Genomic DNA, 18,048 nt, shown 5'->3' with positions numbered 1-18,048 from the left:
ACCGACACTTTAAACGCATCAAAACAGCGCAATGACGAACCCGATAGCAGCTAGATCCAGGTAGCTAAAGCTAACTAGCACTAAACCGTCTCACTACCTTGACTCACAGATGCATCGGAGATGATCCATACAGGTACTACTAGTATCCATTTAGACATTGGCCACAATGGATTATTCGAGAAAGTAATCGTTAGCAGCTCATACTGGTGTGTTAGCATTAGTATCAGGTGTCTGACAATATGACCTGTCAGCAGCTAGCTCCGGCTACAGCTAACTAGCACTGAGCAAAGCGGAGCCCAACAAGGATACTAACACGAAGCAATCGCGGTCGTATAAATGGTAGCTACAGCTAATTAGCAGTTAATCGTCTAGAGACTGGGCTCAATACATTCACTAGCCACAATGGGAGATCGAGACAAGTGTTAATACCGAGCATTGATGGCCTAACAGGTGCTGTTCCTTGGCGGAGCCAGGGGGTTAGCCCCGTCTAACCGAAGCCAGCGAGTTAGCACGGGCAAAGCTAATTGGAGATACATGGATGTAGCTGCTGTCAGGGCTATCCCTGTTTGGTCTTACTAGTCAGCCGCTGCTACATTTTTCGTAATCGGAGACGGACGCTGGTATTTAAACCAGGCAAAAACGGCCCCTACAGCAGCAGATGGTTAGCTTAGGCTCCAATTAGCTGTAGCCGGTGCTAAACCGCTGGCTAAATTCACCGTAATCTTAGACCGACACTTTAAACGCATCAAAAAAACGCAATGACGAACCCGACAGCAGCTAGAGCCAGGTAGCTATAGCTAACTAGCACTTAACAGTATGACTACCTTGACTCACAGCAGCATCGGAGATGATCTCTACAGCTACTGTTAGTATCCATTTAGACACTGGCCTTAATCGATTCTTCCAGAAAGTTAAACGAGAAAGAAACCCGAGGAAATTGATACGTCGTTTAATGTAATGTATGGCAAACTGGCATATTTGTGAGGGCTTTAAACGAGATCACGTAAAAATAACTGAAACAACCAAAGCATTTTTTCTTTGCCACTTAAGCTTGAAATTGCAGGATTTTCATCAAAAGGGAACATTGTTAAAAACAGTAAAAGTGTCAAATGTAAAGTATATAGACAAATATAACGAAGCTGTTGCTTTCACCTGATAAACCCCTTTAACAGTGTTTTCACTGATGGCTGGGAGTGGCACACATATTCACTAGTATCAATTCAAGTCAGACTTAATTTCCCCTCAAAATGAGACTCCCAAGCACACAAACAGAATCACTAAAATCGCTCATACATGTTATGTTGCCATATGATGAAGTCAGTCTGTGATTCAATGAGGTCAAGCTGGTAACTGCATGCGAGCTGTTTCTGACAATATCGCAATAAATGTTATAAATCACCAAAAATCCTAAATGTATCTTTCTGTCTATTCTATTTGCCCTTTGCACACTTCCTGTTCTATAGTAATATAAACAGAATACAGCCAGCGGGCAACCAGTTGAGTCAAGTGTCCTCAAGTTGTCTCATTTGATGTCAACATGTTGGAAATCTGCCTGCATTTATAAGTGTAATTTTTCTGACACCATAGTATTTTATTCTATCTTGTATAGTATGTTATTCTTTTCATCTTATTATCTTCCACTGGTTTTCAACAATCTTTCTGAGAGTGTCTGCATCAGAAAAAGTTCAAGCTGTTACAGTTAACAGAAAGGCTGCCTCCTATCAGGCGAGATGAGTATTACCACAGAATATGAAAATGAGCAACATCATGAACAAAGTGGCGCAGATCATGTAAATATTAATTGTAGCTGCAGTTTCCATTTTGTGCCATAAGCTGCTGATATATTTTGAGGGGTTTTTTTTAAAAAAAAAACAAACAGTTAAAACCGTTAAACTCAACTGAACTCTGAACATCACACTGCTTTAATAACAAAATTATATTAACTGATCCAGTTTAAGCTCAGGTTTCATGCATGTGTTTCTCTCTGAAAAGAACATGCCAGTTCAGATCAGTGAATAAAGCAAAACCAATATGCTTTGGATATCAGGAAATACTCAAACACACTAACACAAACTAATTAAAAACTGCATTTCCTCAGATATTTGATTTTATTCGTTACAGATTAGGCAGAAAGAAGTCACTGTTTGTGCAAAGCTTACATGAATGAATTGAGCAGAGCTTTCAGTTGTGCTTTACATCAGCAGAGTTACTGAGAGAGATGAACTGGTTTGTGTGACTCAGTGTGTGGACTCTGCAGTGGCAGCTTTGAGTCATAAGTAAATTACAGGTTAGACACTTGATCCTGTTAGCTTGAAAAAAGCTGAATGCTGGTGTAGATGCTACTCAACTCAACGTTTTTGTTTGTTTGCTGTCGCAGGTTAAACACAGTGGTCGTTCAGAGTCTCCGAGCAACGCTCTTCCTTAGCAATCCTCCCAAACACTATCTTGACTACAAAATTACGTTTTTATTCTAAAAAAAAACCAACAACAGAAACAGCCGTTAAGAAAAGGGACGCGCCCTTTCCGTGTCGCTAACTCGGCCTGCTAGCTGTGGGGTAGGATTAGCTCAGTAACATGAGGAGGGTTCATGTTTAAACAGCCATTATAACTAAAGTAACACACAACAGGCTGGCACAGGAAGACTAAAACATGACTTTCAACGTGTTTATCAGCTTCGTGGTCAAAATTATACCCACAAAAAACCCTGTTTGTACTGTGAATAAGCTTTAACACGTCAGTAAACTGAAACACGGAAAATCCAGTTGACAAAAGACTGATATTGTTTTAGACGACCTCCCTCCACACAGATTACAACTATGTAACTAGAGCACTAAAGACGGAACACTTTAAATCCAAGGTCACGTCTTATTTCAAATACTTTAGGTATTAAAACTCTACAAGTCGATTAAATGTTACTGAGGATCAGGACAAAGGTGGTAGATCGTAAACGAGCACCAACAGCCGCCATCTTACGTGTCTGAGTGCAGATTCAAATTTAAAACCAGGCCTGAAACACAAGCTCCTTTTTACTGTGTGTATGTCTCTGTATAATGACTATATAAAGATATAGCATTTGTCGTTGAATCTATAAAAACGTGTGTTGGCTTTAAAAACTTGAGTATTTTCTCTGTGACTCGTCAGAGGTCATCAGATATTTGTAAGCTGAGTAAGCGCAGACTGTAGGTGCGGGTTATTCAGACTCCGCCTAATAATTACTGAAATATTTGTCATATAAAAAGAGAAGCAGATGCCGTCTCCAGATACTGTTTCACCATCGCTCGGACCTGCTGGTTAAAATTTCTAGAAATATCACGTTTGTTCGGACTATTTGAACGAAAAAGGACTAAATAAAAGATGAATCTCTGTGTCTGCCTCGGGTTTAGCTGCTCGCTACTTTATTATTTATTCTTTAAATCGTGCTTTCAGCACAGATCGGTCCGTGAACGTCACTGCAGCAAAACACCATAATAATAACACCGAGCTTCTAATAATTGTATGTCATATGTTTATAAAAGAGTAAATCTTACACTTATAGCAAGCACACGGTAGTCTGTCCATCTGAGCCTGCGTTGTGTCGGTGCGCGAACAGGACTAGTCCGTCGGTCTCTAGTCCCGCAGGCGCCTGCGACGCACAGGATATTTTGTAGTGGGTGGGGAAAGTGACGTGTAAAGAGGGTGGAAAGACCAGCCTTACTTCTGTTTCCAGAGCTTAAAGCAACACTTGACTTTTGACATCTGTGCATCTTATGCTTTACTTGCACATTTACAGATCTGATGTCCGCGCATGCACACACAGACACAGTTGTTGCTACCCCTCCCCACCACCACGACACACACACACATAAAAACATGTTAAGGATTGTACATTAACATATTCTATTGTAACAACTGTTCTCGGAACCGTACTGAATTTTACCAGATAGATGGATAGTTTGCAAACAGCTAACAAACAACCATTATAATTCGTCATACACTGAGGAAAGGAGACAAAACCTCTTCCAATAAATGGTTAATTAATATTGTTCAATAAGCCACATCAGTGTCTACTGTTAACAGTTTACTGTCATAGCAGTCTACTTCTGTTTACCTCAACAGGTTCTGTGAGACTTTAGCAGCAGCAGAAAGCAGCACTGAGGGCCCTCATGCTCACTTTTCACATATGTGTGTGATAGAATTTAGAAATCACGTCGCTGCAAATCACTAGTCTATATCGTGATGTCTGGTGTTTTTATGTATGTTGGTTTGTTTAACTTTGCCAGCTGGCCCCTCTCTGTGCAGCAAGCAGCAGGAACGCAAACCAGGGGCGCCCCAAATGGGCAATAGAAAACCGATCGGTGCCTCTGCAATCACAAAAATGCGCCGCCCAAACCGCCACTGGTGGTGAATGTGAGCTCGGTGTGTGAACTTGTGTTTAACAGGCAGCCTGTGAAGACTCTTCATTAGTATGAGGTCCAGAGGGCCTGGTGTATGAACAGAAGGCTCATTTAATTATTTAATCACTCACCTGAACTGATTTCAATCTGCTGGATGTGATGACGATGATCATTTCTGATGGTGAAACTGGAAAATAACATTTTTCGGGCATGTTCTTGTCAACACAAGCCCAGCAAGTGGCTCACAAAAGTGACAGTTAAGGGTTTTTTTTATGTTATTTAAGATTTTGTTATTAATGAAATGTTTCATACTCTGTTCAGGAGCTTTTATTCTCTGTGCTTCGTTCTTGTTCTGACAGTTTTTAACAGATCTGATGCTCAGATTTATTTCGGCTGCCATAAACCAGGATTGCAGAGAGACTCTTCACTCTTATTGGTTGGTGTAACAGTTGCACTTTGAACTTTAACCTCTCTGCTCTGTGTTGTTTCCTTTTTAAGACCAGAAAACCTCTGATTCTGGACACAACGTCAGTCTGACATGTCGAGCTCCAAGCAACAACATCTTCATTGTAGAGTGGAGCAGAGCTGACCTGGGAGATGAACATGTAGCTGTGTTTAAAGACAAGGAGCTTAAAGAAGATGATCAGCATCCATTATTTAGGAACCGGGTGGATCTGCAGGACAAAGAGATGAAGGATGGAGACGTGTCTGTGATTCTGAATAATGTGACGATTAATGACACTGGAACATACAATTGCTGTATTGTCATGAGAGAACAACACTCATGTGACCCTATCTGCACCATGACCCTGAGTGTTGTTGATCCTCCAGGTGAGTGAGTAGAGTTGGGTGTGTGTGTGATCAGAGGTGAAGCTGCTTCCTGGTTGTTGATGTTTGTTTCTAAAGATGTTGTTGATGAGACTTTGTAGAAAGCAGCTGGTCTGAGTGATGTGATCAGAGTGCAGTAGATAATGTCTGACAGCAGTTTGAAGAGGAAATGGATTCTGTTCTGTTCTTCACTCATCACCTACCTGACAGCTGACACCTCACACCTGTTTCTCACCTGCAGGTCACACAGGAGGACACACAGAGGATGGAGGGGAGAAGGATGGAGGGGAGAAGGATGGAGGGGAGAAGGATGGAGGGAAGAAGGATGGAGGGAAGGAGGATGGATCTTTTGGACTGAAAGTTGGTCTTCCTGTTGGCCTTATTGTTGCTGCTGTTGTTGTTGGTGTTTTTTTTAATCTACAGGAAACTTAAAGCACAGAAGCAGGGTACATATCAGCCTCCAGTTGAACTTCAGTCTGTTTGAAATGTTTCAGTTTTTTCCAGCTGATCTGAGTCTCCTGCTGTTTCAGCTTCTCAGAGGTGACACTGAGCATTCAGGGTAAAGACAGTTGTGATTTTCCAATCATGTGCAGACTCAAATGTCATACATGGCATCAAAAAGTGCCAAAAAAAGATTTTTATGAATTTTTACATTTTCTCATTCTTTGGTTTAAATTGTCGACAAAGAATACAGGAAACATTTTCAGGTTTTATGTTTAAACGTCCAACATAGTCTCAAACTAAAGTCTCTTTAGCTTTACTTTAATATTAAAATACCTGCTGCTTCACTCATATTTATATCACAGAAGCTTCTAATGTTTATTATATACAGCTTTAAGCATTGCACACACTTCTTAACTTTACAGCAAACTGTATTTAATATATTTATTTTTAATGTGCATTAAAATAGAAATGTGGATGTTAAGTAGGTTTCATGTTTATTCTTTTTTTAATCAGAAACTTTCTGACTTTGTTGACTCAGTTAATTTTTTATGGACTTTCTGATTCTAATGTTTTTACTGTAAAAGTGCCTTCGGATGGTTGTTGTTTCCTGGTGCTTCATGAATAATCCTGCAGTGAAACTGAATAATGTGAGCTGGACTCAAACATACCTCACTGAGCACATGTGTAAACTGGATCTAAGCGAGATGGAAACCTGCTCACTGAATCTCTCTCACTTTGACTCTGAAACTGTAACGACATATAATTGTCATTATATAACAAGTTTGTATGGTTGTGGTCTCTTCATGCTACTAACAGAAAACAAAAAATAATTCATGGTCGTACCTCAGTATTTATAGTCGGTAACCAATCTAGGACAGGTTCTGTGTTCCCATCAGGAAAAGAAAACAACTCACGTTTTCCATCAGACATCTTTGTGAAACCCACAGAAGCACACGAGAAGATCAAGTGAGACCAAAGTTTATTGAACCTGCAGAGAAACCAGATCACTGCTGTGGAGACGACAGCACACTTAGAAATAACATAAATAACAGTAAAGTTACTGAAGACATGACACATGGATTACATCTACATTTTAGTTACATACCATTTATTATTGTTTATGTATAAATTATGTCTTGGTCATGCTTTTATTCTGAAAGGCCTGGTGAAGAATTGTTCTCTTAAGTATGAAAAATAAATAAAATCTTTATGGTACCATTCTTCTTCTGCTTCTTCATAAAAGAAACCAATAATAATAACTTTCCATTTGAACTTTCAGTGATTTGAACTCAGTGGTTGTGTGAGGTTTCCTTCATGAGGAGAACAAACAGAATATAAACCAGTGTGTTTACAGTGAATGTGTCAGGTCTGAGCTGCTGTGTGGACCAGTTAGAGAGCAGCAGCTGGATTCCAGTGGTTGGACTGGTGGACGAGTTCAGTGAGGAGTCGATGATATTTGGCTCTGGTAGAAACTCTGCACACACAAACACACAGGAGGAAAGAAAATTATAAAAAGATATCCAAAAGATTTTCAAATTAAAGGTTTCACATACATGTGCACAATAGCTGTTTAAAATACATATTTGGTGGCCTGAAACAGGCAGAGTCCATAATTACAGAGAATCCAACGATGACTTTCATACCAGCTCTGATGGGAGCTGCGTCTCCTGTCCCCCATTAATGTGACTGGAAATGTCCTCAAACTGGGCGGCACTGGTGGATCATCTTTGTACGTCTGATAAGAGATGAATGCAGAGTAAACATGAGGCTGTAACTGAGGACAATAAGAACTGATCATTGTTAACTTATTACTTTATCCTGTCATTATTGTTCACTAGCACAGAGGGAGGAGTCTATGACTGTGACATCACTCGTCATTAGTTCTGGGCAAGCGCTCCGTTTTTCGGTGGCTGTCAGCGGGTCGCTCATAGATCTGCTTCCCTGTGTAACTGGAGAGTCAGCGATCATTTCCCAACAACCTTTCATGAACGGTCTGAAATTTTTCACTCCAACTTTTGTACCTCTCCGATCTGATCAGGACCCAAAAACTGCAAGTAGTGGATGTAACAGGTAACATCAGTCTGCAGGAATCTACTGGTTGTCCTTTTTCTCGATCGTGACTGCAGGTGAGTTAAAGCGAGAATCAGATTTTTTGTTATTCACACTAGAATACCGCGTTACTCTGCAGCAACCCACCTTCACATCACGTTACGATTTCAGCCAGTGTCCTCCACTTTGTGCTAACTCGGTCAGCAGCCCGCTGTCACTGAACGTTTTTCAGCGTTGAGGCCATTCGTGTGCACCGCAACAATATCCATATCCAATTCTTGAAACCCGTTTTAGTCGGCATGGTTTGGCCCAACCAAAAAGTGTCAAGTGTCTCAACCCTATTTCGACGTCAGAGAAAAGGCGGAGGGAGAGGGCGATGTCTGCTCGACGCCTGTTCACGAAGCTTCTCTCTAAAACCAAACACGGTCCTTCTTCTTCTCCTTCAAAGTCGTCTGGCTATCGTCCTTAAACTTTCTAATAACGCAGAGTTGGTATTCAGACGTTATTTCTACCGTCTCTTTAACGACTGTTCTTAAATGTTCTTAAACGAAAGAATCCGCCAAAAGAAGGAAACGCAACGCTGTCAAAGCCGAGCTCTACCGGAAACAAGTTCTTTTCCACCTCTTTGTCGAAAAGAAAAACAAAACACCTACTTCCTGCCCCAGTGAACCGTAAAATGGATGTTACTTATATACACGCAGGTATTTCTTGCTTGTGTTGGATTAAAATGACTGTAAAACTGTCAGCTATGTTTATGCCGCTGTCTGTGTTACATAAAAAACTTAAAAATAAGTTCGTGCTTGTTTCTACAAATAGGTCTCATTCAAAATAACTGTTGAAGCGGATTTCTTATATTATGCTTCTTTTGTTTATCTGTGTACATTGTTTTATTGCAGGAAGCTTTATTAAAGCCCCACTCTATGTCTGTAAGTATTAAACATCCTTAGATATGCACTATACAATTTAAAGATTCAATAATAATAATAATAATTATAATAATTATAACAACTAACTTAATCTAAATAATTTAATGTATTTAGTAGACCATAAAAACAGCAGAGCTGCAAAAACAAGTAGATGTCAAATATTAATAAATACCATTAACTAGAAATGTGTGCATAAAAGAGTTATACTGGGAGATGTCAGTGTCAGTAGTGTGTATGTAATGTCTATACAATCCATGCAAAGAAGCTGTGGTTATTAACACAAAGTGGTGCTTTATAACACTAAAATCTCAAAGTGCTCGACTTACATGTGTAAATCATTTTATGTACTATTAAACACTTTTATTGTGAAAGCACGAAAAGCGAATCACTCACTGTAATGATCCTGTGTAATGACCACACAGGTTTACAGCTGTTGTTTTTGGCTCTTTTGGCGTTTTTGTTGTTGTTGTTAATGCTAACCCTTAAAGTTCGGATTTGTTTGGCTGAATTTTAAGTTCATATCATGTTCTAAGAATATCTCCAACACAACAGGCTGACATGCAGCTCCAAACCATGGTTGACTGCTGTACAAGTGAATGGTTTTAACTTTGACCTTTAACCTCTCTGCTCTGTGTTGTTTTCTCTTACAGACCAGAAAAATACTTTAAAAGACTTTACTGTCTGTCTCCCTCGTGGGCTTTACCTGTGCAGGTGAGTTTTATTTTAAAGTCCTATCTATTTATTTCTTACCCGCAGTGATGCGCTGTTAGAAGTTAGAACTGCTTTAGTTTCAGCTGCTCACAGAGTGGACACAGGTCTCCTGTCACCAAACCCATTCTGTCATGTAATAAAGTGGATGTTAGCAGGTATTTAGATAAACACTTTATTTATCCAACAAAAGGGAAACTCACATATCCAGGAGCTCATTTAAAAACCAAAGCACAAAAACACAAAAATCAAGCTGTCAGTAAATGTGAACAAAACTACATTTATGTTATCTGGAAACTGTAGAAAATGTAGAAACAGCAGAAAAGACTCTGGAGTGAAAATGTTGATAAATAATGTTGAAGTCTTTGATTGAAAATTTCTGACTGTGGAAAACACAATTTAACATAAACATGACATAAATGTGTCAATAAGCATCTTTTTCATTAAAAATATTTCCACGTACTTCACGGTTCATTTTTATTGGAACACTTGGAGGATAGTGGTGTAGCTTGGGGTAACACATACAAAACTTCACATCAACCTTTATGCCAGCGAGCTGTCTGGTGATCATTTAGCCTGATGTGCTGGACCCAGCAGCTCTGATTGGCTGCTGTAGAAGTGAACAGTTATACTCAGACCTCTGTAACCTCTCTGCTCTGGGTTGTTTCCTCTTTCAGACCAGAAAAACATCACAGCTGAGTCTGGACAGGACGTCACTCTGACATGTCGAGCTTCAAACAACAACATCATAGTTGTAAAATGGAGCAGAGCTGATCTGAAGTCAGATTATGTCCTTTTGTTCCGGGATTATCTGTTTGTTCCAGTTTACCAGCATCCATCTCTTAAGAACCGGGTGGATCTGCAGGACAGACAGATGAAGGATGGAGACGTGTCTGTGATTCTGAAGGATGTGACAACTGCTGATAATGGAACATACAAATGTCATGTTATCATGAAAGAAACACGCCCATGGAAATCCATCAGCATCATCACGTTTATGTATGCTTTGAAGACAATCCAACAACATTGTACACTAAGACAGTTCATAGGTGCTTCTTATTTTCCTTTACATGGAAAAAAACGTGTTTATTACAATAAAAAGTCATATTGTATTAATTTGTGTGACAAATCCACCAGTAGATATAATACTGTATATTATAGTATCTGCTGCTCCACATGAAATGTGTGAATATTGAGATATTAAATCATGTTATTTGTATCTCACAGTGAGACAGACTGTGAACGCTTACAGGCAAACATCACACTCATGATCAGTGATTCATTTTTCTCTGAACTTTAAATTAAATACATTTTACTTCATGTAGTTGTTTGTTCTGAGTCACTTTATAAGACCCTTTCTGACCTGTACAGTCTGTTGATGGTGTAAGTAAAGTTTCTTGACATGAATGTTGTTTCCTGCTGCTTGATGAGTAAAACAGAACTGAAACAGAATAATGTGAGCTGGAATCAATCCATACTTGGTTTGTGGGAAATCATTTTTCTTGCTTTTCACCACAAAAAATCACCACACCGACAGCCAATCGGTGACATCACAGTTTACTACCTGCTCAGATCTTGGAAACCCGGCCGAGCAGGTACTAAAGAAATACCTGGTACCAGGTACTGATGACCATTCACATTCACACCTCTGGGCGATTCAGAATCACCAGTGAATCTAACCCCACTGACTGCATGTCTGTGGACTGTGGAAGGAAGCTGGAGTACTCACACAAACACAAGGAGAACATGCACAGAGACCCCGACCAGGTGGTGGATTCAAACGCTCAGTGTCACCATGTGGCCCTCTTAAAAATGTATTTAGGTACTTTAAATATACACAACATGTAAACTATACAAAATAATAAATGAAAGTTATAATGCCACTTGTGTCAGCTGTAACTCTCATCTGGACTCTAGATTTTACAGTTTTGATTTTATTATTGAGTGTCGGTGCAAAAACAAACAAAAAACCCCCCAAATGAACAGTTATCAATAAATATAACAAACATACAACATACACCAATAAACACACAGAGCGGATTACTGGAGTTTTTTTCTAAACTGATCATCTGCCAAGAAGTCATTTCCATCCATCCATCCAGCTGGAGCCTATCTTAGCTGTCATAGGGCGAGAGGCGGGGTGCACCCTGGACAGGTCGCCAGTCTGTCTGTCGCAGGGCTAACACACAGGGACGCACAACCATTCACATTCACTCCCGCATTCACACCTATGGGCAGTTTAGATTTTTCAATTAACCCATCCCCACATTTCCAATGTTTCTATTTATTTTTATTTTATTTTATTTTTATGTGTAATGTCTTTACTTATATTGGTATGTAGACTTCAGTGAACATGATTTATGGTTATATATAAAATATAGAAATAAGCTGTTAAGCAAAGTATCTTAAAGACTGTGTTATTTGACACATTTCACATATTATACACCAACAAGTCATTTACAGCAGTGTTGGCCAATCACTTTTATACAAATACCGGAAACCCGTTTAGGGCATGACCGTATTTGGCGTATTTGGCGCCCTCACCGTCCCGAGCGAACGTCGTCACAGCGGGGACACCAGACAAGATGGGTACCAGTGTTCGTAAGTCGCTCTTCGGGATTCTTTTCCTCCGTTATTTCGCGTTTGCATCAACAGGTGAGTTTGTAACTCATAGATTGCTGATGAATTCATTTGCCGTTATTGGCATATTAAATACACGCAACCGGGACGTAAGCGTGATTAGCGAAGCTCGCCGGTTACCGGGCTTCGAGCGCAAGTTAGCTCGCTAGTTGCGAAGTAGAAGCGGCTCTATGCGGTGTCAGTTTTCTGTGTGGTTTGCTTAGTCTTAGTATTTGTGTGTAGTTGAAGTGATCACTGTTAGAGCCAACGAAATATGATGGACGACGTTTTTCGGCTGAAACCTCAGAAAACAGAAAACATTCACTTCAATCAAAACACAGCTACCCACCGAGCTAGCGACAGCAAAGCGACACGTCACGCTACAGTTAGCCTGTCGGTGCAAACAAGAGTGGACTGTCCCGGATTACTTTCACATGACAAGGGATTTTAATCAGGCAAAGCCGAAGTTGGGATTAATAAAATGCTATTAGCATGTGCAGTGCTCTGGTACGGGAGAAAGTTAAGAATAAAAAGCTTGAAACTGACTTTTCGACACGATGTCGCGTTTCCGCGATCAGCGAAGAAGAAGCGCTACCGCGAGGCTTAATGTTCGCCGCGGGTAACAGGTCGTCTGGCTTCATCGCGACGCACAAATCACGGCCCACTCGACCGCGTTATCTCAGGAGAACAACCAAGCCAATAAAGAAGTACTAAAACTTGAGGAGGCACAACTGGAGCACTGATCAGAATCAGAGCCTCGTTAACTGCTCGTTAACTCTTTATAAGTTATAACTTCACCCTCCGTCACAGCTGGCTCGCGGGCCAACAACAGCAGAGCGAGAGTTGCCCACAGACGGTCGTAGCCATCTGACAGCAGACCCCACTGCAGGGCCCGGAGTGGAGCAAACAAATAACGCGCTCACACCTTTTATGTGCTCGCCACGTTGCTTGTGTCGTGAATGCAGAATGCGACATCACTGAGTTTGCTGGTTGCTGCTTATAGACTTCATTTTTGTCCATTTTTGTCTTTGCATCTGAAGGTGTAGCTGCTCTACAGTGTCGTTACAGAGTTTTATAAAGGCTTCTAATTATAATTAGTAATTAGTAATTACGTCTAGTACTTTGAACATTACTGTGTGATGTGGTTAATGAACCATATTCACGGTGGAGGTATGGCTGAGCAGGAACGCTTTTATTACTTGTCCTGAATTGCCATCTTGTGGCAGATTTGGGAATTGTTTAGGAAGTATTTTCCTATTTTTGTACATTGAGGTGTCGCAGCTTCTTAGTATGTTTGTCCTGTCGATGTTTGTTATTAGTTTTTTTTAAACACGTACTATGGCATTGAACATAAAGTAAAGTTAACCTCGTGCAGCCTCTCCTGCACATTGAACTATTTAAAAAAAAATTAACATAATAAAAATCACTTTTTTTAAAATGCATTTTTTTAAAAAAAAATTTCAAACATACTTAGAAGAGAATTAATACTGTTCAAAGTTATGTTTGCAAAAAAAACTAATGTCTGCTTCTTTTCCTCTAATCTGTGAAAAACACATTTTTATTTTATTTAATGACACAACCTGTCCTAACAGGTCTGATGATCGTGTTTGATTGATTCAAACATGATAAAATAAAAACCAGGGATCTCTCACTGATCTTCACTCTGCTTGGCTGCTGTACAAGAGACTAGTTGCATTTTAACCTTTAACCTCTCTGATCTGTGCTGTTTCTTCTTTCAGTCCAGAAAGAAATCCCAGCTGTGTCTGGACAGAACATCAATGTGACGTGTCGAGCTCCAAACAACAACACAATCACAGCTGCAGAGTGTAAAAGATCTGACCTGGGAGATATATATATGTTTTTGTATCGGCAAAATCACATCGATACCAATGACCAGCATCCATCTTTTAAGAACCGGGTGGATCTGCAGGACAGACAGATGAAGGATGGAGACGTGTCTTTAATTCTGAAGAATGTGACGATCAATGACACTGGAACATACGAGTGTTGTGTCTCCATTAAAGAAACAAGCTTGTGGGAATCTTTCTGCAACTTCACACTCACTGTTGTTGATCCTCCAGGTGAGTGAGTAGAGTTGAGTGTGTGTGTGATCAGAGGTGAAGCTGCTTCCTGGTTGTTGATGTTTGTTTCTAAAGATGTTGTTGATGAGACTTTGTAGAAAGCAGCTGGTCTGAGTGATGTGATCAGAGTGCAGTAGATAATGTCTGACAGCAGTTTGAAGAGGAAATGGATTCTGTTCTGTTCTTCACTCATCACCTACCTGACAGCTGACACCTCACACCTGTTTCTCACCTGCAGGTCAGACAGGAGGAGACACAGAGGATGGAGGGAAGAAGGATGGAGGGAAGGAGGATGGATCTGTTGGACTGAAAGTTGTCTGTGCTGTTGGGGCTATTGTTGCTGCTGCTGTTGTTGTTGTTGTTGGTTTTCTGATCTACAGAAAAGTTAAACCAAACAAATACCAGCCTGCAGTTAAACTTCAGCCTGTTTGAAATGTTTCAGTTTTTCCAGCTGATCTGAGTCTCCCAGAGGACAGTTGAGGATATCCTGAAATTAATTTTCATGACCTCGCTTTTCTTCTCTGTCTGAGCACTCAAAGCGCTTTATACAACAAATTCATTCACACAAGCACTTCTTCCAATCTCTTAAGTGCTCAATCTAACATTCATACACATTCACACTCTGATGGATGCATCGGAGAGCAACATGGGGTTAGTATCTCGCCCAAGGATATTTGGCATGCAGACTGGAGCAGCCTGGGATCGAACCACCGACCTTCTGGTTAGCGGCCACCTGATCTACAGCCCGCCTTCCTGTAGGGAAATTCATGTGTCCCAGGACTCACAGGTGATTGGCTGGCCAGGGACCTATGCCCGCCCAACTGCATTCAGATCGGAGTGTGCCAGTCCACACACACCATTGGCTGCTGCGGGATCCTCAAACGCAGCGGACCAATGACGCGGCTTCCTGCGTTTACCTAGGAATACAAAAGGCTGTCCAGCAAACATTTTCCCATTTTATTTTTACATTTCCAATAATTAATGATTATTTTTAAAGTTGTATAAAAATGATCCAAATTAGAAGTTTTGTCTTTAACTCCTCAACGTCTGACCAACAATCATGCTGAACTACAAGTCTTTGTATTTATCTGTAAAGGAACTTTTCACAAACAAAGAGTTTGTGCTTTAAATGTTTCTTATTTTTATTTTTATTATTTTTATTATTTTTATTTATATTTTATTTTTATTTCTTATTGTTTTAAATGTTTCTTTAAATCTTTCTACTGTAAATAAAGTTCCAGTTGATTGTTGCTGTAAATAAATCTGAAGCTGGATTTAAAGTAATCCATGTTTTTTTTTCTTGCAGATTTCAGACAATTTTCCAAAAATATTATTTTATCAATAAATATTAAATAAATATAAATACTAAATATAAATCCCATAAACTGTCACAGTTTATAAACACAACAGCTGCTATAAATGTTGTAAAACACATTTATGTTTTAATTTGTTACGCTGGCCGTTTATGGCTACAGAGAGAAAGAACAAAGGATTTAACTGATGTGAGTTAAATCATGCTCTGATGCGCAGACATGGACACACAGAAAACCTCATTCACATGTTTCACACATCACACTGATTTGGATGTTTTCTTTCCTCTAATGTTACAAAAACATCCTTCATGCATCTCCAGCTGGTTTCTTGACCATGACGATGAGTTCACTGTACTCAGGTCGCCTCAACAGTCTCCACATCTCAAACAAATGTGTTGGAACGAGAGATTCACATCATGTTCATGTTGCGCTCTAATTGGCTCTCAGGTCAGCTGTTACACCATCTCTACATGACCTCCACCTCCTGCCACTGAGTGCGGTGAAAGGTGGAGTATTCAGAGGATTACAGTCAAAGTAAATCAGTATGAGGTAACCAACAACATGGCGAGAAACACTTTGGTGTTTAAAGTAACAGATCTTTGACACTAGGAGGAGAATATAAAGGGACAAATGGTTCACGTGGCTCTACAAAGGCCTTTAAATACACTTCATATCGAGTTATAATTTAAAGTGAAATTCTTCTGAGTTAACATCCTGTAGATTTGGGACTAATCCTCTTTCTCCATGGATCCAGTGCTGGTGACTAATCTAAACTGGTTCTGCGTTCCCATCAGGAAAAGTGTGTTTCTGCTGAGAGGTGGAGTTCACCTCATTGCCAGTAGAGGGCAGCATCAGAGCTCAGTTTGATCACAGCACTGAGCTGCTGGTCCATCTTTATAGAAACTTGCTCCTGAGCACTTCAGTCGTGACTCTCACCTCTGCTGGTCTGAACTTATTGAACCAGCGACGTCTCCAGACTCTCTAACACTGAATGATGTCACAGATGTTTACGACCTCAGCACACACTGCACAGGAACTAAGACTCATGTGTGCAGCTGCTTAAAATGAAAATTATGTGTTGGCACTATTGATGTGTTGGTCAAGTTACTTGAATAAAGTAATCAGTAACCAATTACTGATTACTTCCCCCAAAAAGTAATCCCGTTACTTTACTGATTTCTTATTTTCAAAAGTAATTAATTACCTGGTTACTTTTTAAAACATGATTTACAACCTGAATAGGTGATAAAGTGATAGATTTTTATGCCCAATTCTACTTTTCCTGCATAATCCATCATACAAAAATGTAATCAAATGGAAAAGTCTCTTTTTAAAACTTGTTTTATTAGTTTTAATCTTTTAACTTTATGCATCAAGCAAAAATTTAATTATATGCAACATTCTCTGACTGGAAGAAATTTGAAATTACGCGTTACTGCCCATCTCTGTTGATGTGTATAATAATGAGTGGTAGGTGTGTGATGCAATACTGTCATTATCCACCAGGGGACAGGGTTACTCTCCAAAGCAGGCAGTTATTCGACCTTGTGTGGTTGTTAGTTGTCATGGTTACAATGTGTTTTTATCCCTTTTGTTATTTTCAAGATGAGAAGTAAAAAGTACAATATCAGACCTCAGTTCTTTTTTTTCACCACAGCAACTTAGAAATGACTTCCCTTCTGGTGAAATTTGAAGTTAATTGTTATATTTCCATTCAGCAAACATCACCCCCCCCCAAAAAAAGATAAAATAAAATAAATAGATAGATAGATAGATAGATAGATAGATAGATAGATAGATAGATAGATAGATAGATAGATAGATAGATAGATAGATAGATAGATATTTAACAGTTTTTTGGATTTTACATTTTGCAGTTTCTTTATTGAATAATATCCTATTTCTGGCCCTCAGTACGTCACCGTCAGCAGATCTGGACACACCGGGCTCTTCTTCCTTTAACAGGTATTAACATGGAATTATACAGAAACAAGTTGCTTTGCATTTAGTGAGAAGAGTCATATTTAACCCTTATTATTAGCTCTCCAAAGTTGATTCTGTTCAACTGGAAGTAGCATTTCTCCCACAAAGCGCTACGTCCAGATGAACAGAATCAATTTTTGGAGATTTACTTTCATGGATGGTTGAGAATGTATCAAGACATTATTATCAGCTCCACTCACTGTTGGACTGCTAGCAGTACTGAGCATAACTACCATGCCTGCTATTGTGAAGAAGTCAACAGCAGGTCTGAAATGACACATGAGCCAGAGGGTTGTGCACCTTTGTCCATTTTTTACTGGTTCTCTGAGTTTAGGATGTTGGGAGCCTGTTAGGTTGTTTCCAGCTAATAAACTAAAACAAGAACAATTCAAAAACCATTTGCTAAGATAAGAAAAGATAAGATAAGATAAGCCTTAATTAGCCCCACACATGCGATTTTTTTTGGTACAAGGTACAAGTTTAAGAGCAGTAAAAGTTGAGAACAACACAATAAATACAATAAGATGAATATAATAACATACTGTACGACAGAAATATAATACTATAAAAAAAGAATTAAAAACTGTGCACAATAGAATAAAATCCTCTGTTATAGTAGGAAAAGTTACACTTGGTAATATTGCACACCAGGGAGACAGTTACAATTGTGTATCGGATGTGAGTGTGTGTCAGTCTGAATATGTGTGGTCATCTGCAGAGATGT

At 39.6% G+C, this 18,048-nt stretch overlaps 1 protein-coding gene and 2 long non-coding RNA genes across 5 annotated transcripts; 2 read left to right on the top strand and 1 right to left on the bottom strand.

The window, feature by feature from the left end:
• Window positions 1–6,607: 6,607 nt before the first annotated feature.
• On the bottom strand, window positions 6,608–8,384 carry LOC134624709 (uncharacterized). The gene is made up of 3 exons (XR_010093620.2): window positions 7,842–8,384; window positions 7,289–7,380; window positions 6,608–7,119 (listed from the first exon to the last, which is right to left on the bottom strand). It is a non-coding gene; the product is annotated as an uncharacterized LOC134624709 (long non-coding RNA).
• On the top strand, window positions 7,467–10,761 carry LOC134624710 (uncharacterized). Of its 3 annotated transcripts, XR_010093622.1 has the most exons (4): window positions 8,295–8,395; window positions 8,591–8,620; window positions 9,271–9,331; window positions 10,006–10,761. It is a non-coding gene; the product is annotated as an uncharacterized LOC134624710 (long non-coding RNA). The 3 variants fall into 3 exon arrangements; XR_010093621.1 differs by lacking the exons at window positions 8,295–8,395; window positions 8,591–8,620 and adding an exon at window positions 7,467–7,771; XR_010093623.1 differs by lacking the exon at window positions 8,591–8,620 and having other exon boundaries at window positions 8,302–8,395.
• A 1,139-nt stretch (window positions 10,762–11,900) lies between these two features.
• Window positions 11,901–15,002, top strand: LOC134617615 (programmed cell death 1 ligand 1-like). The gene is made up of 3 exons (XM_063462920.1): window positions 11,901–11,983; window positions 13,687–14,028; window positions 14,267–15,002. The coding sequence occupies exons 1-3, from the start codon at window positions 11,914–11,916 to the stop codon at window positions 14,458–14,460; spliced, it is 606 nt and encodes a 201-aa protein (XP_063318990.1). The 5' UTR covers window positions 11,901–11,913; the 3' UTR covers window positions 14,461–15,002.
• The last annotated feature ends 3,046 nt before the right edge of the window (window positions 15,003–18,048 follow it).

The sequence above is a fragment of the Pelmatolapia mariae genome, linkage group LG3_W (genome assembly GCF_036321145.2).
Source record: "Pelmatolapia mariae isolate MD_Pm_ZW linkage group LG3_W, Pm_UMD_F_2, whole genome shotgun sequence".
In the NCBI taxonomy this organism is placed as follows: domain Eukaryota; kingdom Metazoa; phylum Chordata; class Actinopteri; order Cichliformes; family Cichlidae; genus Pelmatolapia; species Pelmatolapia mariae.
Note: the sequence above shows the minus strand (reverse complement) of the source record. Positions and strands in the feature narration are given on the sequence as shown.